This window comes from Anabrus simplex, chromosome 7 (assembly GCF_040414725.1).
Source record: "Anabrus simplex isolate iqAnaSimp1 chromosome 7, ASM4041472v1, whole genome shotgun sequence".
Lineage (NCBI taxonomy): Eukaryota > Metazoa > Arthropoda > Insecta > Orthoptera > Tettigoniidae > Anabrus > Anabrus simplex.
The window spans coordinates 285,902,961-285,929,632 of record NC_090271.1 but is presented as its reverse complement, the minus strand read 5'-3'; the positions used below and the strand labels follow the sequence as shown (position 1 = coordinate 285,929,632).

At 39.0% G+C, this 26,672-nt stretch overlaps 1 protein-coding gene across 2 annotated transcripts in view; it reads left to right on the top strand.

Annotated features, from left to right (window-relative positions):
* The first annotated feature begins 1,050 nt into the window (after positions 1-1,050).
* The window catches only part of Srp9 (signal recognition particle 9), a 40,261-nt gene continuing 14,639 nt past the window's right edge, over positions 1,051-26,672 (top strand). Inside the window, exons 1-4 of one of the 2 annotated variants that reach the window (XM_067150931.2) lie at positions 1,051-1,313; positions 1,429-1,521; positions 1,876-1,944; positions 12,988-13,254. In XM_067150931.2, coding sequence (XP_067007032.1) covers positions 1,450-1,521; positions 1,876-1,944; positions 12,988-13,083 — 237 coding nt within the window. In that variant the 5' untranslated portion in view covers positions 1,051-1,313; positions 1,429-1,449 and the 3' untranslated portion in view covers positions 13,084-13,254. Of the gene's footprint in view, positions 1,522-1,875; positions 1,945-12,987; positions 13,255-26,672 lie in introns of those variants that run through there. The other variant, XM_067150930.2, reaches the window with a different exon arrangement.

Genomic DNA, 26,672 nt, shown 5'->3' with positions numbered 1-26,672 from the left:
ACCCCTGGTAAACTGTTCCACTCCTTCACACCCTTCCCAATGAATGAAAATTTACCTCAATCGCTTCTGCTAAAATTCCTTCTAATTTTATATTTGTGGTCTGTCCTGCCGATATAATTATTTTCCAACTGAAGCCTCTCACGGATATCTCCCCATGCTTCTTCTCTTGTATAGGCTCTATATAATTCTATAAGTCTAGTTTTCTCCCTTCTCTCACTTAAAGTTTCCCACCCAAGTTCCTTTAAGATATCTGATACAATACTCTTTCTCCTGAAATCCCCTGTTACAAATCTTGCTGCTTTCCTCTGCACACTATCTATTTCTTTTATTAAGTATTCTTGGTGAGAATCCCAAACACTGTTTGCATATTCCAATAATGGGCGAACCATATTTAAGTAACTTTTTTCTTTTAATTCTTTATTGCATCCTTTAAGTAGCCTCATTATGACATGTAACGATCTGTATGCTTTCCCAGCAATGTCATCAACATGACCCTTCCAGTGCAAATTACTTTCAAATCTCACACCTAAGTATTTTCACTTGCCATCTTTTGGGATAACTTCTTGGAATTCATCGATAACATATTTCAATTCCCGCTTTTCTTTCTTCTGCTTATGGAATACTATATTTTTTTTTATCAAGTGCGGTGATAATGTCGAGTTATGTCATATGACTGGACGCTAGATATCACTAGAGTGACAAGACCAATAATTTGAGCTCTCCAGCATCCCTGGATTCATAAAGAAGTTGGGATATGGTAAACACCCGTCGAAGTTTTGACTCTTTGATTCTGTCATGTCCAGCAGAAATTGATGGAGCACATCTCGCTATTCAGGAAAAGGAAGCAGGCTCATGGCTTCATGGTGAAAAAAAAAAAAAAAAGGAAACGACAGGCGTTGGGATCAGCCAGCCGTGAGTTGGACCCGTAGATGTCTGTAGACGCTACTGGTACAGAGGGTACAGACTACAGACAAAGCAGTCAAGACCGCAGACCACGACCACGAGCAGTTCCGACGCCGTTCGCGGGTGGCAGTAACAGAACGTTCCGTCTTCCGTGATACAGCAAACTGGGGGTCGCAGTGGCTGTGCATTGATAGCGATGAAGGTGGAACGGTGGCGAAGAAGTTCTTGGAGCAAGTTGTCACTGCTCCATTCCACGAATACGTGACGCGTACCGGTAACTCATTCTCTATCGTTTCACTAAATCAGCTGTTTACCTTGATTACCAGTATTTTAATATATACATTCCTGTTCCACAACCACACCACAAGTTCTCCCAGTGCAGTGGTGCCACACAGCGATTTTAGCACGAGGTTAAGTGTTGGCATATGGGCATTTGATGAAAGCAGATGGGATCTGTATATGGAAGAATATCTCATTTGTTCGGAGTTTTCCTTTGATAAAAGGCGACGTCTTTGTTTGTTTTAGTGAAAAAAGGCATCGTGAAACATGACTTATTTGAAATCGTGGGAAGAATTCGAGAAGGCGGCGGAGAGGTTATACATGCAAGACCCGATGAAGGTGCGTTTATAGCATGTAATTCATACAACGATGGATTAAAAATTGTGTTCAATTTGTAATTCCCTTACTGATCGTGTAACTAATTTCATTATTTGCCATGATTCAACTAGCTTGTTCAGAGATCATGCGCAAGAATGATACACTTTTTGGGACTAATTGGATACAGCTATTTTGTTGTAACTTACTGAACGATTTGTAAGGAATTTATGTTAATGTTGACGTGTTACTTTGAGGGGAGAATGTAATAGCTGAAAAATGTGGATGAAGATCACCCTTCATAATGTGTCGTTTGTTGTACTTAATGTCAGAGACTTGTGTTTTACATTTGTTACTAATCGTTATATTTTTTTACAGGCGCGGTGTTGCATGAAGTACACCCACAATAAAGGTGGCCTTTCTCTAAAGATGACTGATGACGTTGTTGTAAGTCAGTATTAATTAATGTATTCTTGATAGTTTTGTTCTTCATTAGCACTGTTAGTGCCATAGGTGGAACAGATTCCAACAAGTTGTAATGCCATGCTTTCCTCAGTATCTGTCTTTTTTTTTTTCATTTCACTTCACTGTATATTTGTTAGAATTTCCTCATTATCCATTATTTAAGAACTTAGTAGGCATACATATTTACTTCCTAGAGGTACTAATGTGGGGGGAATGTATATAAGTAATTTAACATGACAAGCACAATACCTTCTTCACTGAAGAATTAAGCTTCTCTGATATTATTCAGTTCCATCGAGAGTATGTCTTATACAGGGTGTATCAAAATTCAACGTGAGAACTTCAGGAATGCATTCATTTAGAGAAGAAAATATTGTATGACGATTTGGGTCTGCAGAGTTGTCCAAGGATATACCGGTAGACTATATTTACTAAATGCACACTGACATATCCTGATTGCCAGAATAAAATCCATGACACTGGTTACAGTTGTTGCACATGCAATTATGTTACAATTAAATTTGATGTGGGCCTCAATATCTCTAGGACCCTGCACATGATATCCTGTCATCTCTAGTTAAGTAGTCAAATCTGATAGCTGTGTACAGACAGACCAGAGTGGCTACGGCTTGACAGTTCTGCATTCAGGAGGCGGTGGGTTTGTTGTATGCAAAATTTTGATAGAATTAAGTTCATTTCCAAAGCTGTACCGGGCAGTGTTGAACAGAATATGCCTTAAAATAACAACCTAATCATTACTTTTTTTACTCATCATGAGTTACAATTGGTCAGTACTGTAAACAGAGTTTACTTTGCACCTTAGGGGGCAACTTTGCACCATCTCTGGAAACTTTTTATGGCATTCCAGTGGCATTTGAGAGAATTGAATTGGTTCGTTCTGCACTTACGGTATAAACATACATTATTTTAGTCCCTCAAATGCCACTGGAGCGCTAAAAACAATTTTCCAAAGATTATGCAAACTTACTGCCTGAGGTGCAAAGTAACCCCTGTTTACGGTACATGTTTTGGCGTGTTTCAAGCCATCATCAGCTGACAAATAATTAATGGTACAGAATAATTATTCTCTTATAAACTTAATAATAGATTTACTGCAACTAATAGTTATTGATCCAAAACAGTTACAGTAAAAATGAATAGCTTATTCACTATATCCTTCTCTCCTATTACACCACTCTTTGTGATATCATGCACATCTCTCCCCACATAGTTCACAGATGCAGTCTAAGGCTGGCTGGTGGAAGGCTTTGGTCTTACACACTTGAATGATTAACCGTGTCATAAGCAGCAGGCAGATCTATGAAGGTTACACCAGTAATGGATTTGCCCTTGCAGCCATCCTCTTTGTACTGAGTAAGGTTCAGAATCTGTCCATAGCATGACTTGTCTGATCTAAATCCTGCCTTTTCAGGAATCGGCTTGCTATCGATAGTATCAGATATCCTGTTGAAAAGCATTCTCTCCAGCAACTTCCAGGCGTGAGACAAGAGTGATACTGGTTGAAAGTTCTTTGGGCTATTAGGAGTCTTCCCACATTTGATGATCACAACTGTACAAGCTCTTCTCCATAAGCTTCAGTGTGGATGCACAATTGTTCATCAATGAAAGCAACCACTGGAGTGCAGCTGGTCCAGATTGCTTTAATTGTTCCACTCTGAGATCATCCAAGCCAGCTGCCTTGTTTAATTTCAGACTGTCAATTGCTTTTGTAAGTTCTTCCATTGTAAAATGGTTTGTAACTGTCCGATTGGTGCTCCTTTGGAAGTTGCATGGATGGTTGTGTGCATCTGAGACATACGCATCCACATTAATATCACTGTGAGCCATGAAAATACAGCGATTGAGATGATGGACGACATTGATATTCCCTTACATTTATTTAAGAATGGAAAATACTATAATCATCATCACTTGCCCATTACAAAGCTTTCACTGTTCAAATTCTAGTCCATAAGTGATTTGTTTTTATTGTATGTTGGTGGACTTTTAAATATCTCAAAAATTAAATAAAATCACATACACCTTTTGAAACATGTAAAATAACTTCACACTAGAAAAATACAAAACTGAATAATGAAAATATAAATGTAAAGTTGGAAATTGAAACTGAGCCAAGGTGAAAATTAGTGACTACATAGAACTGCAATGGGAACATCCGTATGTTAAATGCTGTACACACACAAATTGTTCACAAAACTCTCACATGTATCGAGTTACCCTAGTTCACTTTTCAGGCAGAATCTGCATCTTTTCTTCTCAAGTTGGCCTTCAGTTGTTGAGTGGCATCTGGCTTTCACTTACCAGTTTTCTCGCGAAACTCTCCAATTAAGGGTAAGGAATTTCATGCTTTTATCCTTATTGAACTGAGTTAGTCATCCCCAAAGATTCTTTCTAGCATAGGAAACAAATTCTGGAAATTAAAAAGAAAATAAAAAACGAAGAGCTTATTGTCACTAAGGCTGATAAGGGCAATGTAACTGTCATTATGCATAAAGTTGATTACATCCAAAAAACAAAAAACTTCAACGATGATTCTTTTTCTATTATTAAGAAAGACCCTACTTAGCCTTTACAGAAGCAATTGAAACAAACATTGAAAACATCTTCCTTCCTCTTTAACGAATACGAAAAGCAGAAATTAATTAGCATGAACCCTGGCCTTCCTACCGCTAAAGCGATGTCAAAAATCCACAAGGCCGGCGTCCCCATTAGGCCGATAATTAATTGCAGACCTATTCCCCTTTACAAATTAGCGTAGTATATACAAAAATTCCTTAAACAACATTACAGATTCATTGCATATAAATCCATAAAGAATTCCATAAATTTCACTAAAGAATTAATTCAATTCTGACTACAGGACTACCACACTATCCATTCTTTTGATATAGTAAATATGTTCCCTAACATCAAAACCAATAAATTGATTCCCATCATTGCCAATAATCTGAAAAAATATAGTCGCTTAAGCAAGCTAAAAATCGATGAATTCATGGCCGTTTTAAAATTGCTGATTAATAATAACTATTTTATTTTCGACCAGGTTATATATAAACAGAATGGCCTTGCAATGGGGTCTCCAGCTTCAGGAATTTTGGCCGAAATTTATATAGATTATTTAGAGGACACACAAATAATTAATCATGAAAAATTCAAGAATGTTCTATTCTGGTCTAGGTTTGTAGACGATGTATTTGTTATCCTAGATGAATGCATAATCAACGCATTTACAACTCTTAATAATGTTAACACTATAGATACGGATATAAAATTAACTTTAGAATCTGAAATAGAAAAATCTGTTAATTATTTGGACCTAAAGATTAATAGACACTCCTCTTCACTTTCTTTTAGTATTTACAGAAAACCCACACAAACTTCAGTTACAATAAGAAATGATTCAACCCACCCCTTAACTCACAAATCTGCAACCTATAACAGCTTAGTGAATCGCGCTTTTAGCATACCAATGTCCAAACGAAATTTGGACAAGGAATTGAACATCATTCGAGCTATGGCTAAAGCTAACGGTTTTAAAGGAAATTTTATAGAATGAATAATAAGCAAATTCAGATATCACCCTCATACGAACCTGATGAAAGAGAGAACAGAAGCAAAGGACATCGCAACTTTCACATATAGCCTAATACAGACGTGTATAGAATCACAAATATTTTTAAAAAACGTAACATTAGGATTGCATTTAAGACAGATAATAGAAGTGCAGCAACTCTACATAATGCTTCAATTGTTAATAAAGTCGACCCCTATTCTAAATCAGGCGTATATAGATTCGAATGTAGAGACTGTGGAAGCAGATACATAGGGCAAACTGGGCGTAGCTTTAATGTCAGATATCACAAACACCTCAACGCTGTAAAATATCGTAGATTCTCAGCGGTAGGCCAGCATATCCATGAGTATAAACATAAATTTACAGATATAAATGAAGACCTTCAGATCATGGAAACACTGGCTAAAGGACAGAGGCTTGACATTACGGAAGCATGTTTAATACATCTAGATCAATATTATAATGCCAAACTTAATCTGTAAACGTGAGGAACTTCATCCTAATCTGAACAAAATCTTGGAAAAACCTAAGATATTATTTGATTGTCTGATTCTATTACTCAACAACTTAAAAATTCCAGAAAATTCAAACGTCTTCCGTACTCTACGTAACAACTTTGCATATTACAGTCTACGTCCACAACGCCCCCCGGACCTCCTCCTAAACAGCCAATGTTATGGAAACACCCCCTTCACGCCCCTGCTTCTCCTTCCCAAACGCTTCTTCACACATTACAAGACACAAGCAGACACACTCATTGTGCTGCAGCCGTCAAGCGAGGTACACAGCTTTAGAGGTGAGTCAGGAGTTTCAATAATTCAATCAGTTTCTCTATCAATTTTTCTCGCTTTGCTTTTAACTTAAGGTTTCATCATTACAGGTGCCTATTGAACTGAGAATCGTAGCCTGCTTAACAACTATAGGGCAAATTAATATCACAGTTCAACCACTACATATACAGCATCAAAAATACTACATTTTCACTTAACAAAAAAAAGAAGACGGCTCAGCTTTAATAATTCTTTTATATGCAACAAACTTTTAATTCAACAAAATAATATATACAAAAAATGAATATCTTAATGTCAAACGGACTGCATTCAACTTCAATCCTCTAATTTAGGATCGCATGTGCAACCAATATTAAGAGTGTATAATATTATAGACATTAAGGAACCGAAGACCATTCATATACCAAATGAAGAATTTTATTTTTTGACATGCAAGAATCTGTTGGGCCAGGGGATACAACTGTGGAGAATGACCAGTACCGTGGAATGACATTAGTAGACAAAGAGGTTTGAATGGCGTCTATAAAAGTAGGAAAGATCACAATATGAAGATAAAGTTGGAATTCAAGAGGACAAACTGGGGCAAATATTCATTTATAGGAAGGGGAGTTAGGGATTGGAATAACTTACCAAGGGAGATGTTCAATAAATTTCCAATTTCTTTGAAATCATTTCGGAAAAGGCTAGGAAAGCAACAGATAGGGAATCTGCCACCTGGGCGACTGCCCTAAATGCAGATCAGTATTGATTGATTGATTGAATATATGCTAGATCTATGCATGAGAAACAATCTGATAGTGAGTAACACTTGGTTCAAGAAAAGGGACTCCCATAAAATCACAAGATATAGCTTGGATGATAAAATAGGTACAGTAATAGATTATATTCTGATAGATCAAAATGTATGGAACAATGTCAGTGATATTAAGGTCATTCCAAGTGAAGACCTTGGTGGAGACCATAGACTGTTGGTTGCAGTTATTGCAGAGGAAAGACCTCCCGAAAATAAAAACTTGGCGACTAACTGAGCCAAGTGCAAAGGAAGAATTCAGGGAAGGTGTCCGCAGGTTGTTGCCGAGAGAAGAACTGAAATTGGTAGATGAAGAATGGGATTCTCTAAAGAAGGTTGTGGTTGGTACAGCAGAAAAAGTATGTGGACGACAGTGTCAAATAAGAAAACCTTAAGAAACTGCCTGGTGGAATGATGATATTAAAAAGGCTATCAAAGACAGAAACCGTGCAAGAAAATCCTTATATTAAGCAAGAACGCGGGGAGATCAACATGAAATAGAGGAGAAGCTGTCACTTTACACAAAGAAAAAATTACAGGTCCAACAGTTGGTTGTAGCTGAAAAGCAGAAATGCAAGCAAGATCTGGCTATCAAAATAACGCAGGATGGAAATAAAAAAGTGTTATACAGTATTGTTGAATAGAAGAACTCAAAATTAATCTATCCAATCTGTAGAACTTCCTAATGTATAAGACCAAAATATTACAGGAGTTCCAAAGGCACTTTGAAACTTTGCTGAACTGTTATGAAAATGTCACTCCATTAGACGACGAACCTTATGATTTTGGCAGCACAAATACCACTAGTCTGACATGGTTGGAAGTAGAGACAGCAATATTTAAGCTGAAAAACAACACATCAACTGGATCAGATGAATTAAGTGTTGAGATGATTAAAGCACTAGAAGAGGTTTGACAACAGTGGATGTACAGGGTACTAAATAGAATCGGGAAAGAGAATGTAATACCCAATGACTGGAAGCAAGGAGTCATCATCCCATTGTTGAAAAAAGGTGATAGAAAGAAATGTACCAACTACAGAGGTATAACCCTGCTGTCACATGGCCTCTAAATCTACGAATCCATCGTTGAGAGCAGGATTGGAAAATACGTTGAACCTACACTTGAGCAGGAACAACCTGGATTTAGACCTCGTAGATCAACTATAGAACTCATTTTTGCCACCAGAATGCTATATGAGAAGTATTGGGAGAAAGGTAAAAGACTTATAATTGTTTTTTTTGGACATCGAGAAAGCATATGACCATGTACCACGCAGGCATATATGGAAATGTTTGAGACATAGGAAAGTGCCCAATGACATCATAGCACGAGTACAACGATCATATGATGAAACCAAGTGTTGTGTCCAGGTCCAGGTTGGAAGGTCAGGTTGGTTTGAAACAAAGAGTGGAGTCCAGCAAGGAAGTTGTCTTTCACCACTTCTTCATAATCATAATGGATGAAGTTTTAAAAGCGGTTAAGAGAAAGGATCCAACAACTAATGCCCTAGGTTTTGCTGATGATGTTATGGTATGGGGTGAGACAGAAGTGGAGGTACAAACTAGACTAGATCTCTGGCATGAAGCTTTTACAACCTTAGGTCTCAAAATCAGCAAAACGAAGACAGTTAGCTTGGTGATGAGTAGAAACTCTCCAACTGTTCATCTAAGAATTGGAGATGAGGAGATGAATATTGTAGATAACTTCCAGTATTTAGGTACTATTCTGTCATCAGACAATGCCATACATCAAGAGATTAGTAACAGAATACAGAAAGCTTCCAAATTCTATCACCCTGTACGTCAAATACTTTGGGATGAAAAATTTCTGTTAGTTTCCAAGATCAGCTTGTACAAAATATATCTAGTACCTGTATTGACGTATGGTCTGGAAGAAGCAACACTTACAGGACCAACAAAGAGTCGTCTTCAGACAACAGAAATGAAGTTCCTCCGTTCTTGTCTACAAAAAACAAAAATGGATAAAATAAGGAATGTGGATATCCAACAACAGCTTGGATTGGAAAGAAGCTTGCTGGAGACTCTAGAAGTGAAAAGATTGCAATGGTATGGTCACATGAAAAGAACGAACCCTCACAGGACTCCTCAAACATACTTTGACTACAATGTTCCTAGGAAGAGACCAAGAGGAAGACCTCGTGATGTTTGGGGAAAAACAGATAATGAAGGACCTTGAAATTAGAGATGTGTACTGGTGTCGCATATATGAGCAGCATCTCTGGATGGATAGAACAAACTGGAGGAGGCTCGTACATAACCGCACCCGGCTTGCTGGAGCGAAAAAATTGATGATGATGATGATGAGTTTTTCGGGTACAGTTCTGTTTTTAATGACGTCCTCCAGTTTCCTTTCCCGATCTGCAATTAATATCATCAAATCGGATGCATCTTGTCAAAAATTGAAATCGTCCACTTTCCACAATTCTGGGGAGTTGAAACGATAGGCATGATAAACCCCAGCTAAGTAGAGCAGGCAAACAGGGCTTCTATTTCAATAGCATTAGTTTCCTGAGCATCATGTAGCCAAGAATAATGACTGTGTGAAACGCGCATACTTGTTAGTGTGTTCCACAATGCTTTGGATCATAGAAGGAGAAAATAGACATGCCCAGACTCCAGTAATACTTATTATACGTTTGGCTGGCCCAATGACACTGGGTAGGTGGATCAATATGTTATGTTTTGCACATTTTTCTCGTTTTAATGTAGTTTTTCCCCAATTCCTAGAGGCTACGACCTTATTATTTTTCTTGCAGATGGCGTTGTAAACTTCACTATCATGGTTTTCATCACCATCATCCTTGCTGGATGAAGATCTAAAATAAGTCATCATCACTTTCATCATTCAATAATGCATTCCTGATGGTTTTTGCATCCAGAGGATTGCTAAGATTGAAAATTCTCTTTTCATTTGACATATTACCTGAGAAAGGAAAATAAAAGTCCTGTGAAATGTCACACGTGTGTAGCCTACAGAAGAATACTGAAGGTGACATGGATAGATCGAATCACGAATGAAGAGATACTGAATTGAATTGAGGAGAGAAGATCTATTTGGTTAAATTTGACCAGAAGAAGAGATAGAATGACAGGACACATCTTAAGACACCCAGGCCTTGTGCAGTTGGGTTTTGAAGGAAGTGTAGGTGGTAAGAATGGTAGGGGTAGAGGTAGGGTTGCATTCAGAGCTGCATCAAACCTGTCTATGGACTGATGACTCAAACAACAATGTGTAGCCTACAGCATTTGTCTATTTTGGAAGCTGCTATGAAGCATATAAATATATGGCAGTACCTGTGATGTCATTAATATTAGATTAATGCTGAGTTTGAATTGAATGGATGAAAGCAGAAAATCTTACTGGAATGTTTGCATGTATCTGCCATATATGTTTCATGTTACACAGGTAACAGTCTGTTGACTACACAGTTGAGATTGCAATTGTTGACTGTGCTCAGATATAGGGGAGAGTAGCTGAGAAGGAAATTTTCCCCTCATGGTTTCTGGGATATAACGAATAACAGCAGCACACTGTATATACTGCATACACACGCCTATTGGACTAGTCTCCACTGACCCTGAAGATGGTTTTCCGTGGTTTCCCATTTTCACACCAGGCAAATGCCGGGGCTGTACCTTAAGGCCACGGCCGCTTCCTTTCAACTCCTAGGCCGTTCCTATCCCATCGTCGCCATAAGACCTATCTGGTGCCGAAGCTTCGGAATAGTAGAAAAAGAAAACCGGAAGAGAGAAAGACTGTATGTTCCTAATGACTATGTGAACCTCATAAGAGGGTCAAGCTCAAAATTTGTTGTCAAATTGAGAGAGACAGCTTTCTAGACTATAAAGGTACTTTTGAAGAATCCTTCAAGAAGAATGTTAGTGGTGTATGTAAAGAGAAGTTCTCCATTTCAAAATATCGGTTGTTTATTCATAGTGAAGAATTTTGTGGAACTGTTAAATGCTCAATGAATGCATCAGGTTTTTCTCTACAAGAGTTTGGAAAAGTACAGTACTCCAAAGTTTCCTCACGTGAGTCAGAAACTGTATCCAGAAGCCCTGCACATCAAGGAAGCAAAATTTCGGGATGTAATGGTACTGGCCAAACGCTATGTACCTCCCATTGACAAGTGGTATTACAACAACATAACAAGCCAATCAAGAGAAAATGTGAACACCTCATCTGGAAGTGAATAACATCAACTGTCATACTGTAATAGTGGATACACTTAATATTCAAGGTTCTTAAAATTTCTGTGACTTATTATGAAGTGTTTGCATATTGAAATACTGTAATTTATTTTGCAAAAATACAGTTTTTGGTAAGTAAAACCACAGAAATCATTGAATTAAACATTTTCTATGCAAGAACCAGGTGGCTCCAAAATTAATTTATTGCTATAAAAGACAGGAAAATTGAAAATTCTGCTACAATACAGACTAAATGTATCAAGGAGGTCATAATTAACATAGTGACGGAAATAATTATTTATACCATCATTTATACTTATTTTATACAGTTTTTTCTTGCTCCTGAAAAGTTAGAAAAAATGGAGCTGCCTGGTTCTTGCATCCAACCCTTCAATTATACAGGATGCGCATTCTGGCATTGTATGCAGCGGTAAGTACATGAATGAATGGGCTAAGTACAGAAACTGACGGCTACTGTAGGCGAACATCGTTATTGGACCCCTCATTCAATATCCGTATGACCAGTGCTTGTGTTTACAGATATTTTGGTGTCAAAAGAAATAATTCCTTATACTGATATAGAGTATTCTCATCATAATTCCAGTTGAGGCGCTGGCTATCCGAGCCCAACTTGGCAAATTTTGATCCTGGCTCAGTCTATTGGTATTTGAAGGTGCTCAAATACATCAGCCTTGTGTCTGTAGATTTACAGTCCTGCGGGACAAAATTCTGACAGCTCGGCATCTCTGAAAACCATAAAAGTAGTTCGTGGGACATAAAACCAATATTATTATTATTATTATTATTATTATTATTATTATTATTATTATTATTATTATTAACATACTGTTTGTTTGATTTGGTGTTTTGTTGAAAATGTTCCTAATAAGTTATCAATTAATGTCAAATGTTGGAAACTGATGTAAGTATAGGAATTCAATTTGGCAGTAAATTCAAACTTGATTCTCAAGTCAGAAGAGACTGGGAAAGTCAGACAGATCATATTTTGCATGCTAAAAAAAGTCAACCAATAATACTCTATTTTGGATCCCCTCCGGAAAGAAATCCTGACTGTGGTCCTGGTGAGAGGCTGGTATACTGTACACATTTTAAAGGCTGTAGTACTCTCTCTCTCTCTGTGTCCTTGTAAAACAAACAAAAAAAATGTCAACGATTTACGATTTCCCTTTTTCAGCTCTAGCTGGGTCGGGATGTTAATGCCTTTCCATTTTCTTCTATTCAACCACCATTGCTGCTCTTCAACCATGTTTCAATTCAGTTTCATTCGTATGCTGGTTTTTTGTAGAGTTCAACCACCTTAGTCTGGGTATATCTCTTGTTCTCTGTCCTTCAATCATAGCCTCCATCATCTGCGTCTCTATCACATTCTCTTCCGTCCTCGTAGCATGTTCAGACAATCTCAGTTTATTTCTGTCCATTCTGTCTGAAAATATTTCTACTCTGATTTCATTTCTGGCATCCTTAACCTGTCTTTTCTTGCCTCTCCTATGATACTTCCTTATTTCCAGATCTCTGCTGCATATGTCAGCATTGGGCAATAATACATCTCTCTACACTTTCTTTCAGATATATATGTGTGTATAATATTTGAGAGTGATTTTCTTGTGTTTTCAGTGTCTGCAGTACAAAACTGAGATTGTTCAAGACTTGAAGAAGATGGAGAAATTTATCAATAATCTGATGCGACACATGGCCTCCAAGGATCAGTAAGTGTGTGCTCGATGGCATGGTTTGTGATCAGTGACTGGTGATGCCAAACAAGACTCCGAAGTTTTTTTTCTGCGTGATCCTCATATTTGTTAACTGAATAAATTCTGCATGTTTCGACTGTGGATTGTGTATGATGTTTGCTTTCAAATATACCTAATATTGTTATAACAACTTGTAACATTGATTTGATGTGTGAAGTGTTTATGTAGGAGTATTCCCTGTCATCAGAGTATCAAAATAAGATTGTACACTTTTTGATGCAAAAAGTGATGAAATTAAAACTTCTGCCCCTCGAGTACCAGCACGACTGAAAAGTGTTGTAACAATATTGACGTCATACCATGTCCCCTCTCACTCTGCTGTTCTTCACCTGACACACTGATGAACGTTGGTTTTACATGGCTGCCAATGTAATAAGTGCGTAATGCACTAACCTCGGTGTTAGTGACAGGTTAGATTTCTGATTCACTGGAGAGCACTGTCAGTGACAGGGTTAGGTTAGAGTTAAGTTAGGTCGTGCAGCAACCTTAATACTCATTACTATGTGTCAAAATTACTGATAGGGACGGTTAGATTACTGTTTGTGACTGGTTAGATTTTGGTTTACCGGCAAGTTACAATTCAGTTAGGAACAAGCTGCGGCTTGTGCAGAGTGTGTCTCTACTTGTTGGCAGCCCTGATAGTGCTCTGTGCCATAGGATACCTGGGTGGAGGTGATGTGTGATGTCACTGTTGTTGCTACACCAGTGGAACTTGAAAACTTTTAAGTTTGCCACATTTCTTGGCAGCTTATCTATAATTGGCCAATAAAAGGGTGTTCCTGTAATATTTAAAAAGAATTTAAATGAAAACATTAATTTCAAATTGTCCTAACACCTGCTTATTACTGTCCTACCTTAATAGAATAAGCATGTGTGTATAGGACAGATGTATATTAAAGAGCAAGACGAGAAACACACATGTAAGATACAGTATATACACAGTAAAAAGATAGGAACACACAGTAGGATTAACACAATGATACATCAGTGTGGGGAAAGGGAGCAGCAGGAAGATCTGTATTAACCTGTTAGGTTCCTTTTCTTCGATTGAGTTCCTAGTCTTTTACCACCTCTATTCATCTGTATCTTCCCCACGCCCCCCTCTGCTTTTCCTGTGTTTATCTAACTTACCTAGTTGTTCTTCCTCTTAAAACAAAAATCGCCACCACCTTCCCATATCATGACTAACGATCTGTCAAGATGGACCTTTAGTGAGTAATGAAGCTAGGAAGCAGAAATTTTTTTGTCTCAAGATAAGAAGAAATGGGATCGGAGAAGAGAGAGCCTATCTTCTTCAAGATGGCAGTGTGTGAATATGTGGAAATGAAATTATCCTAGTCCCGTCTTCCCACACTGAGCTAACATTGTCTTGTCGACGGTGGCAATGAGGCATGACAGGAACTCTTACAAGATACTGGATGGATGGGAATTTATATTGTTCCATGACCACTACACTGCATCCCGCAATGCACAGGGATTGTTCGAGCAGGATCAACAATGTGCACATCTCTCTCGATAGCATCCTAGATGTGCTCTAAAGGATTGAGGTTGGGTGACCTTAGGGGCCAGAGAAGCGTTCTCATGTCCATGGAGTGTTCATTGGACCAATCAACCAAAATTAAGGAGCATCTGGACTGTGCATTAGAGTACAGTACTGTACTTACGTGTCTTGCAGTGTGAACAAATGGGTGGTTCCTGTTTTATTCGTCGGTGAGAGATACTGACATATGTACCAGGGATCCCTCTTCACCCCAGGATAGAACAATCTCTAGCCTGAACTGTACCTTGTTGACAAGTAATATTTTCACTCCATTTTTACAAAACTTTGTAGCAGTTGTTGGTGTCTTTACAATAATAATAATAATAAGGAAATAGAAAAATATGAAATTAAAAAAAAAAAAAAAAATTAAGATATCAATAGTGTCAATAGTACAAGCTTCAGCTTTACACCAACGACCTATAAACAATGTAAAGAAAATTTTAACAGTCATAATTTAAAGTTATGACAAGGTAGTTTCGTAAGGTGGTTGCAGACGATACCAAGAAAAGAAAATGAGCTCTCAATTTAGCAAGGACTATCCTTCTACAACCAAAGAAGTTAAAGAAAAAAATACACATTAACATAACACCACATGCAGGTTAAGACATTAGTAAGGGAAAGAAAGCATGTTAATTATTAAAATTCGTAACTCAGAGCCTGATCAAGAAGCTGCCTTCTCAAAAACACTTCTGAATAAGGTGCGTTCCTTAACATATTCCCTTTTAAGATGAAACTGGACTACTGGAGGCAATCCCGGAGGAAAATTAAATTTACATATTTATTACACAGTGTTCAAACGTCAAGGGGAATGCCTCCTAAACAAAGGGGTTATGACTAGCTACGAGGGTTAAGTGATTTCAACTTAAAATTGACGAATGGAAGATACCACAGGCAAACTCTGGCAGGGAAGGAAGGTTAAAATAAGAATTTACATTTAAATGTTAAAATTCAAAACATGAACCAAATAGTGCTCACCTCGGAGGGCCGGAGGTCTCATCAGACGGATAGATAGGTAAAGAATGGGTGAACCCTGCCTTCGCAGGGCTCCACACGTAGGTCTGTGAAGACCCTTTGTGTCCCTTAGACGGGTTTGCCTAGTCCAGCCCTAGTGCTCCTATGAAGGATACCAGTGTCCGGATGTTGGCAATCCTGATGTCTTCCAGGCTCACGAAATGTGAGCCAAGGTATCGATGTCTAGTGCTTGCAAGAGCCTCGCACTGACATAACACATGCGCGGAGGTCTCCTCCTCCCTACCGCATCTTCTACACATTGGATCCTGATTGATTTTCATGATGTGTAGGTGTCTCTGTAAGGTATTGTGGCCTGTCAACAGTCCAACTACCATTCACATTCTGGTCCTATTCAAATTTATCAGGACCTTTTTATAACTTTGGCTAGGCCCTTTGGTAAGTTCACTTGCCTGCCTTGCTATAGTTAAACTCTTCCAAATGTCTAAGTGAGACTGGTTTGTCCACTGGGATATTACCAGTTTCACGCTTCGGAGTGACACTCCCAGGAAGGGCTCTGGTCCTATGAAAGGACCTTTTGAGTCTTGTTTCGGTAGTTTGTCAGCTTCTTCATTTCCACTGATACCTGTGTGCCCAGGGACCCATAATAGGGTAACTGAGCTAAGTTCACACAGCTGATCTAACATCCTTTGGCATTCCCATACCATTTTTGATGTTGTTTTAACTGCACATAGTGCTTTTAATGCTGCCTGGCTATCGCTGCAAATAGTGATGCATCTTCTATGTCCAGGCATGTTCCATATATATACAGCACAGGCCAGTATTGCGTATACTTCGGCCTGGAAAACAGTAGCGTATTTACCCATAGGAAGGGAGAGCCTTGTCTTAGGCCCCCAGGCCCCGGCGCCTGTGCCCGTCTCTGTCCGTGAGCCATCTGTGTACCATGTACAGCCCCCAGGCCTAAGATGGGCCCCAGCATCTGCGGCCCACTCCTCCCTTGTGGGTATCACCACTGTAAACTTATAATTCAAATTAAAACTAGGCTTCATCAGGTCCCCGATCATCATTGTCGAAGGGCAGGTCTGGTGAAGCCTTGTAAGAATAGAGGCATGACCTCTATTTGGACTCTTGAAGGACCATCCTCCGAGTGACCAAAGGCTGTAGGCACTCATTCCCGCTATTTCATGTTCACAGTTTCACTCTCCGAACCTGGCCACCAGACTAAAGATGCGTAGGTGATCGTGGGCCGTACTATAGAAATATAGAGCCACTGGACCTCCTTAGGTCCTAGGCCCCAAGTCTTTCCGACGGCCCTGCGACAGGCCCACATAATCTTGCGAGCCTTATCCACCTTATGGTCTATATGTTTCTTCCAACTCAGTCTTGCTTCAAGGAATACCCCTAGGTACTTAACTGAGGTTGTCTTAACTAATTTTTTTCCGAAATAGGAAAGGCTCTGACAGTCCGTCTAGTCTCCTCCTCCTGGTAAATACCACAAGCTCCGTCTTGTCGGGATTAACCGACAAGTCCGTGTCGTGGCACCATCTTTCCACCCTACGTAGGGAGCTCTGAAACCGTACTGGGGAAATTTCCCACCGTCATCAGGCTAATGTCATCTGCATAGCCTTGGGCGTAAATTCCTCCAACATTTAACCTGATAAGTAGTTCATCCACTACCAGACACCATAATGTTGGTGATAATATTCCTCCCTGTGGACACCCCTGTCTATATTAGCTCTCAACATTACTGCGTTGAGGGTAAACAGAACTTGACGGCTCTGCAGTGAGGCCATAATCCATTTTATGAGCATCCTGCTCACTCCTCTCTCTCTAGACTAAGTTCTATGGAGCCCAAAGATGTGTAGTTAAAGCCCCTTTTATATCTAGGAATACAACTATAGCAAGTTGTTGCTGATCCAAGGCACTCTTCAGCCTAGAAATTAGCTGGTGTAGTGCCGTCTCAACCGACTTCCCTGGTTGATATGCATGTTGATGAGGATGCAGGGGACAGTCTCTAATACTTTCTCCCTGATATGTCTATCCACCAGTCTTTCCAAGGTCTTAAGAAGAAAAGACGTTAGACTGATGGGTCTATAATCCTTAGGTCTAGTATATGAAGACCTCCCGGGTTTGGGTATATACACTACTTTCGCCTGATGCCACAAGGCGTACACGTACCCCATAGTGAGACAGGCTCTAAAAATTCTGACCAGGTATGGTATAAGGACCACACCCGCTTCCTGAAGAAGTGCTGGGAAGATCCCATCCATTCCTGGGCTTTTGTAAGGGGCAAAAGATTCTAATGCCCACTTCACCCTTCTTGGGGTAACAATCTCTGCGGCTTCCTTCCACCCACTTCTATCGGGTCTGAAGGATCCGCTCGATTCTACTTCACTATTCGTGACTGCTGAACCTGGATGGTGGGCATCAAGCAATAAGTTCAGGGTCTCCCTCTCTGTGGATGTATATCCACCCAAAGGCGACTCCAATGAGCCCAGCCTTGCCCTTCCATCCAAGGTTAGAATTTTATGAAGCCTTGCCACTTCATGTTGACTTTCAATGGAGTCGCAGAACTGTCTCCAAGATTTCCTAGAAGCCTTTTTGACTTCTGACTTGTACCTTCTTTGTGATTCTTTATAAGAATCTAGGCTCTCTTGATCCTGAAGTTCCCTGTACTCATCAGACGGAAGAGACGACTACTCCCTTTGCCGGTCAGAATTCAAAGACGACGGACACAAGCGTGGTCCTGGCCAAGACGCCAGGAGCCCGGAAATGGAGCAATCAAGATATAGCCAATTAGCTTATGGAATTACACTCGGGGCTCTTATATTCGCCAACAAGAAACTCCGTTATTTTAGCCACAAAATTTTTGATGAGAAAAGATCTTTACAACTTCCAGAAACTTCCTTTCTGATGCAACAGGAAATCCACACAAGTTATTACCTTAATTCCATATGCAAATTACACAGTTATTTACATAATAAAAATTTAACACAATAACCAAATTAAGACACTAAAAGGTTCTTCTTTGTCCAGTCAGTTTTTCAAAGCCAGACAAATGAACGTATTTTACAAAATCGAGTAGAACAGAATCAAAATGAAAACTATGATTTGTCCTTCAGCAATGTACTTTTAACGTTATACACAACTTCTTTCAAAATACAGTTTTCTTGTCACCATGACAACTTGATAAGCAAACTCTTTTTTTTTTTTTTTTCAGTTTCTAAATTTATTTATTCATAAATTAGTTTTGACAGACTGAAGAACCTAACACCTTTAAATTGAGTGACCTCTGTTGTTTCTTATTACAATGTCGTCTAACAACCAATAATGGAACATTTGCTTTTGATTCTGTCATGGCTTTTCAAAACATTGAATTCCTTGGAATATGCACGATGATGTACACCAATGTCCTACAGCAAAGGCCTCTACATTAAAAAATGAATTGGCCAGGCTAAGTAGTTCAACAGTAGAGCGCTGGCCTTCTGAATCCAACATGCAGTTTCGATCGAGGCTCAGTCCCGTGGTATTTGAAGGTGCTCAAATACGTCAGCCTCATTCTGGTAGATATACTTGCACGTAAAAGAACTCCTATGGGACAATGTTCCTGCACCTTGATGTTTCCAAAAACCATAAAAATGTAATAGTGGGATGTGATAGCAGTTACATTATTATAACAAGTAATTGTTTAGCCAGCATGAACATGTGAACTGTACTGATGACTTCACACCACTGTTGCATAATGCCTACTGGCAGATTACTCCAATAAATTTGGCTGCATATCTGCACAATATTTTATATAAAAATAAAACTTTTATTCCTAGATTTACTTCAGGATTTATGAAATTTATGGTGTGGGTTACTGTAGTCATGTCCTAATTCGTGAACCATGGACAATGGCTGGTCCTGAATAGGGATGCCAGTTTCTATGGAATGGGAGTGGGCATCTCGGACATATTCCGAGTCACGATCCTCCTTGTATTATTTAGCACATGGTCTAACCAGGATGAACGGAATAAAATGTTATGTTCATTTCCATAAGAATTGTTAGTTTTAAAACTGCCAGTCTAGCCATAGCCCAGCTGAATTTAAGGCAAGCCTGCTGTGGTGTGAACAAATGATGCAGTGTTTGGGACTGTACTATAGTGTTGGGGCTACGGAGTGCATGATTTGAAGCAGTGTATCGATTCATTCAAGTGTCCGAATGAATCGATTCACAGGAACAGCGGACAGTGCTGAATGGCGCACGCAACGCTCCTAGCAGGATATGACATTGGCGGAGAGCTGAGCTACTGCTGCAGCGAGACACAGTGAATCACAGCTTGGTGAGACACAAGACACACACGGCTCTTTATCGGCACACTGGACACTCATAAGTCATTCCCAATCAGGTACCTGCTCTATTCATGGGGTAAAATATGGCTGATGATGCCTACAGTTGATAGGCAAAACATGTACCATCTAATGTATCAATTTTATGCTAATATTTTGATAAGGACAAAGTCCTAACTTTTAAGATTGTATTGTATTGAATAGGTGGGAGAACAATATAAACATTCTAGTGTTATTTAATACACTGGACACTGGCAGGGAGCCGAGCTTCCGCTGGAGCGAGACATGCAATGAGCCATAGCACACTGAAAGAATCGTACAGTCACGGATCAGTGAGACACAACACACACATGGTTCATTATCGGTACACTGGACATTACAAGTCATTATTCACATCTTTTATGTCTAATTAACCACATAACGTGGTACTGTATGTATTGAATAGGTTGAATAATAAATGTATATCTTTTGTAAATTAAGTGAGAACACTGGACATTGGCGGGGAGCCAAACTTCCTCTGAAGCAATATATACAGAGCCATGGTACACTGAAAGAATCGTACGCTATAATGGATTCTCGAGCTCAGCTCATTTGAAAATAATACCCACTTGCATTGACTGTCCTCTTCTTACAGGAAGTTTTAAATAATAAATGGATTTATTTGCAGTGTTAAAAAGGTGGTTAAAACATAATTCCAAAGTACCTAGCTTGTAAGTAAGTAGGCTATTAGGCGATTCTATTTAGCATATTCTTTTAATTAATCAGTATTTTTATAACTAGTTGATGTTCGACAATTAATTAGACTCGGCTTTCTAGTCTCTCTGCCCGGCTGAGTGGCTCAGACGGTTGAGGCGCACGTCTTCTGAACCCAACTTGGCAGGTTCGATCCTGGCTCAGTGCGATGATATCTGAAGGTGCTCAGTCTCGTGTCGGTAGACTTACTGGCACGTAAAAGAGCTCCTGCGGGGCTAAATTCCAGCACCTCGGCGTCTCCAAAAACCGTAAAAGTTGTTAGTGGGACGCAAAGCCAATAACATTATTATCTAGCCTACCCTATGACAATGAGGCCTGCTCATGATTACTCGAAATTGTAGTTTTATATTCGGAAGAACTGCTCTGTATTCTCTCACTTCGTATGTCGCATCATTGCACAATACTTCAATAATCGAATCACGAGAATTTCGGTGTTCGTGGACAGTAAGTATGAGCAGACTGATTCAATAACTTAAATATAAAGATGTTTAAATCAGAAAACCAGTGGGATTCTGTACATCTCGTGTAGCCTATATAAACTATGACTATTTAAAAAATTCTCTGCTGATAGAAAAAAAAAAGACCGAGCTCGATAGCTGCAGTCGCTTAAGTGCGGCCAGTATCCAGTATTCGGGAGATAGTGGGTTCGAACCCCACTGTCGGCAGCCCTGAAGATGGTTTTCCGTGGTTTCCCATTTTCACTCCAGGCAAATGCTGGGGCTGTACCTTAACTAAGGCCATGGACGCTTCCCATTCCTAGGCCTTTCCTTTCCCATCGTCGCCATAATACATATCTGTGTCGGTGCGACGTAAAACAAATAGCAAAAAAATAATAGAAAAAGACATTTTCAAGGATAACCGAGCTAGTTGGCCGTGCGTTTAGGGTCGCATAGCTAGAGCTTGCATTCGGGGGATGGTGGGTTCGAATCCTACCGTCGGCAACTGTTAAGATGGTTTTCCGTGGTTTCCCATTTTCACACCAGCCACATGCTGGTGCTGTACCTTAAGGCCACAGCCGCTTCCTTCCCACTTCTAGCCCTTTCCTACCTCTTCGTCACTGTAAGACCTATCTGTGTCGGTGCGACGTAAAGCAACTTATTTTATTTATATTTAATATGTGGGTTATTTATTGTGGACATAGGTATTATTACATCTAATTACAGATACTGCATATATGTATATGAGTTGTGGCTTTCAGAGAACTGTGGAAAACCATTAGGTAGTGTATAAAATTTGAGTAATGCCAGTAGTTCTGATTATTATTATTATTATTATTATTATTATTATTATTATTATTATTATTATTATTATTATTATTATTAGAAACTACGTAAGTTTTGTGCTGTAATATAATAAGCAAGTATAGTACTGAATGTGAAAGTTAGGTGATGCATAGGAAAGTAGTTCATAGATTGAAGACCAGATGGCAGCAGCAAGCATTGAATGTTGTTGTTGCTGCTTTATCAGTGCACACTACACAGATGCAGTAGGATTGATGACTCTTAATGAGCTGTGAATCAGCTCACTGTATCGATTCAGTAACGTGAATGGAATCAAATGAATCGATTCATTAAAATTAATCGAATATCCCATCACTACTGGACTGATGACTTCACACCACTGTTGCATAATGCCTACTGGCAGATTACTCCAATAAATTTGACTGCATATCTGCACAATGTTTTATATAAAAACTTTTATTCCTAGATTTACTTTAGGGTTTATGAAATTTATGGTGTGGGTTACTGTAGTCATGTCCTAGTTCGTGAACCATGGGGAACGGCTGTGTGGCCTAGTAAGTGGTCCTGAGTAGGGATGCCAGTTTCTATGGAATGGGAGTGGGCATCTCAGATATATTCCGAATCACGACCCTCCGTGTGCTAAGATGACTAGCATTATAAAATCTACCAGTGGTCCTTAACCCATTACAGAGATCCTCACTTGGACTATGTGTAAGTAAGGGTACCATCCTGCTTGACAGAATTTTCACCGAGCACATTTGGAACGTTTTAAGAAAGCCTTAGAACTATGGGAGTAATGGAGTCCCACTTTCATTTGACAGGTGAGGGACTCCTTGGAAACAACTTAACGAACAAAATGGAATTCATTGGGGTGCTATCAATATTAATGGAGTTTATGGAAGAAATAAGTAGAACTGGCTGAGTCAGCAAAGAGGATGCGTCTGGACGTGCTAGGAGTAAATGATATATGGGTAAGGGGAGATTACGAGGAAGAGATGAGGGATTATAAAGTGTACTTGCATGAGTGTTAAAAAGGAAAGAGTCGAGTGTGGGGTAGGGATGTTCATCAGGAATACTGTTGCATGCAACATAGTTTCTGTTAGGTACGTAAATGAGCAAATGATGAGGGTAGATTTGACAGTTTGAGGAATTAGGACAAGAATTGTCTCCGTGTATTCACCATGTGAGGGTGCGTATGAGGATGAAGCTGACAAGTTTTATGAAGCATTGAGTGACATCGTAGTTAGGGTCAACAGCAAGGATAGGATAGTACTAATGGGTGATTTCGATGCAAGAGTTGGGAATAGAACTGAAGGATACGAAAGGGTTAGTGGTAAATGTGCGGAAGATATGGAAGCTAATAGGAATGGGAAGCGTTTGCTGGATTGTGCTATTTTATTTGCGGTCAACATGTCAAGGTGGTAACTGCACTCGGTATGTCTAATCGTTTTACATTTTCAAATTAAGTGAACACACAAATATAACCACTGTGGTAGTGTCTCATTTTGCTGACATGCTTACAGTAAATTCCAGAGTAGTAAAAGAGGCTGATCACTGCCATCTTCATGCTTCCTCTCCTTGCTTTTCTTGTTGGTTGCCAGATGTTTTCCTTTCAGGAACCATAAATTCATGTAATCCTCAGGTTCGAAAATTCTTAGTGAAGGGCCAACCAACTTGATGAACATAAGATTTGCTACTGTATTCAGATGCAATGATGCTCTTTTTGGAGTCTTGATCAAGGTCATTTGTTAGAAGCCTCTTTCACATTCACTTGTTGAAATTGGGATGCTGCTCATAGTGTTAATAAGGGGACAGGAGAGACATGGTGCATTTCTTCTCAGCAAGATATTCACAGAAACCTCTTAAGATTTGTCTTTTATGGAGCTTAAAACGTTAACACAAGTTTCTTATTTCTGCTTCTCCATAAGTTACATCAGGATTGTTCTGACCAAATGGTAGTGTAGCCAGTTTTGGGATTTACTGTAATAATGTTATTCGTTTTACGTCCCAATAACTATTTTTACGGTATTCAGAGATGCAGACTTGCCGTAATTTAGCCCCACATAAGTGCTTTTGCATGCCAGTAAATCTACAGATACGAGACTGATGTATTGGAGCGCCTTCAAAAATCACCAGACTTAGGTTTGAACCTGCCAAGATGGGGTCAGAAGGCCAGTGCCTCAACTGTCTGAGCCACTCAGCCGGGCAGTTTTCTGGTATTTCAATGTCTTCTGATGTTAAAAGGCAGTTCTCCATACGCCTTCCCAGGCTCTCATAGGACTTCACAGCATCACTACGATTCCCTTTATTTCTTGCTCCTTTTTCGAGATTCACGCCTTTAAACATTAACAGTGCTTCTGCTTCCAAGGCTTCAGTGTTCTATGGGCCATTTTTGTCTTTCTTTGAGAAAACACCTTAATTGTAATTGTAATAAATTGTAATGTCACGAGCTTGCAAGTCAACACTAAGTTCTACCAACTCCTGAAGAGTGCAAGGTCTAATATAAAATTAACATTAGTTATGCATTTAAGGAGTCCTCCATACATGGTTTGCTCAGTTTTAAAACTTTTAAAATTTTTCCACACAGCTGAGACTGCTCTAAAGCTAGAAGCAACCCACGTTGTATCTAGAATCCTTCCAACTTTTAGAAGCACGGTTTTAAGTTCCTCTGCGTGAGTTTCAGTTTCCTGGCATATGTAGGTGACTGGTGATAAATTGTATACAGTTTACCAAGGAAAGATTTGAAGTGGTTTACATGTGAGGGGAAATCTTGACTCACATCAAGCACCTATGGAAAGCTCTAGCCTGTGTTTGATACAATGTCAGAACAAAACATTGGGAAACTGTTGCTTTGTTCGAGTAATTACACCCTTCTTCTTCTTTCCCCATCAGTTGAGACTGCAACAAGATTCTGCTTCAGAAACTCATCATTGAGCCCTAGTGGTCCCAAATACGTCATCAACGCATTAAATTTATACCTTCAGTAGTAACCTCTCTCAATTTGATATTTCCCAAAAAAATGTTGGTTGGCTGATCCATATCTAGAAGTGTTGTCCTCAGGTACACTATCAGTGATGACAGCTGAATGAGTGTGGTTCTTTCATCTATAAGAAGAGCAATTTTACTAGTCGCATGCACTAACGTGTTTGCTACCTTATTTTTAATTTCTGTTGTGATGTGAGAAAATGTATTTATGCATGCGTTAGTTGAACTGCACATCAATTTCAGTTTCAGAATCGTTGAAGGCTTGATTTTTCTTAACTACCTTATATGCTGTTCGAAATACTTCGGCAGTTATTTTCTTTTTTGAAAGCCTTAGTGCATGCAGTTCTCAAAGTTTTCAGTTTTATTGTTTTTAGTATTTTAACTGCAGCCCGATGAGCTGAACTTTCTTTATGTTTAAATATTTTCTTGCAGAGAGAAAACATTTGCTGACATTTATTTTCAGTTCCACCAGTTGCACAAATAGAAACTGAAAACCATTCCTGTGAAATGTTCATTGCTTTCAGTTCACAAGTCACCAACTTCTTTGCAAATTTTGCTCCAAAGTTTCTTATTTTTTACCACCAGCCATTCGTACTTAATCTAAATATCCAGATTTTTCTCTAGATCCCAGTATTCGGGAATATCTTCCGTCCCACTGTTACATGTGGCTGAAAACTCTTTGTTGTGGTTTTTTGCATCACCACATGACACTGTATGCATTTCTCAGTCATTGTTTACGTTCAAATTACTGTACTAACTTTCAGCTTTTTATATGCCCAGGTGGATGTAAAATAGTTTTATTTTCTTCTTCCTTCAAAATTAACTAAACACACAAAATAACAACCTAACTCGCCACCAAACACTAGCTTACGAGGTTATAAGAATGAAACTTTCTTTTCCACGATTGTTAAAGTATGTCCTGTCAAATCATTTCTGTTCAGATGTTCAGATCACCAACACAGTCTGCCTTCTTTAAAGTTACACACTTCGTTAAGAAATTCAAAATCTAATCGCGAAAGACACGCTGTTTTCAATGCAAACCACACAACAAATCACTTACTCAAGAAAATTGAAAGGCACCGGTATCACATCAGACAGAAGCCAGTGATTGTAAGTACCTACATTAACTGTACAAACAACACATGGCACTAAAATACTTATTTTTGCCTAAATGAGTACAATTTCTTCTAAGGAAGCATTTCAATGCAAACCACACAACAAAACACTTACTCAAGAAAATTGAAAGGCACCGGTATCACATCAGACAGAAGCCAGTGATCGTAAGTACCTACATTAACTGTAAAAACAACACATGGCACTAAAATACTTATTTTTGGCTAAATGAGTACAATTTCTTCTAAGGAAGCATTTACAAAGCTTTAGTCAAGCAGATAATAATAAGGCCTAATGTTTCGATTCTGCTGCTTAGTGCCGAGTTTGATGACCAAGAGAAACTGATTCGATAGGTCAATTTAAATCAAAGATTACTCAAAATCTTCTCCTGCATTCCCCCTGAAAAAGCCCTGACCATATCTTAACAGACTATGAATTCAGGAAATCTGTTAGGAATGTGTGGTTTTTCCAGGGATTTTTCGATAAAACAGACCACTATACTGGATTCTCAAACCTTTTGGGTCAAATTGAAACAGGTGATAGTGAACTCACAACCGATTATATTGAGAGGGGGAACCAATGGTCACAAATGCAGATTTATTGTGTTATGGACAT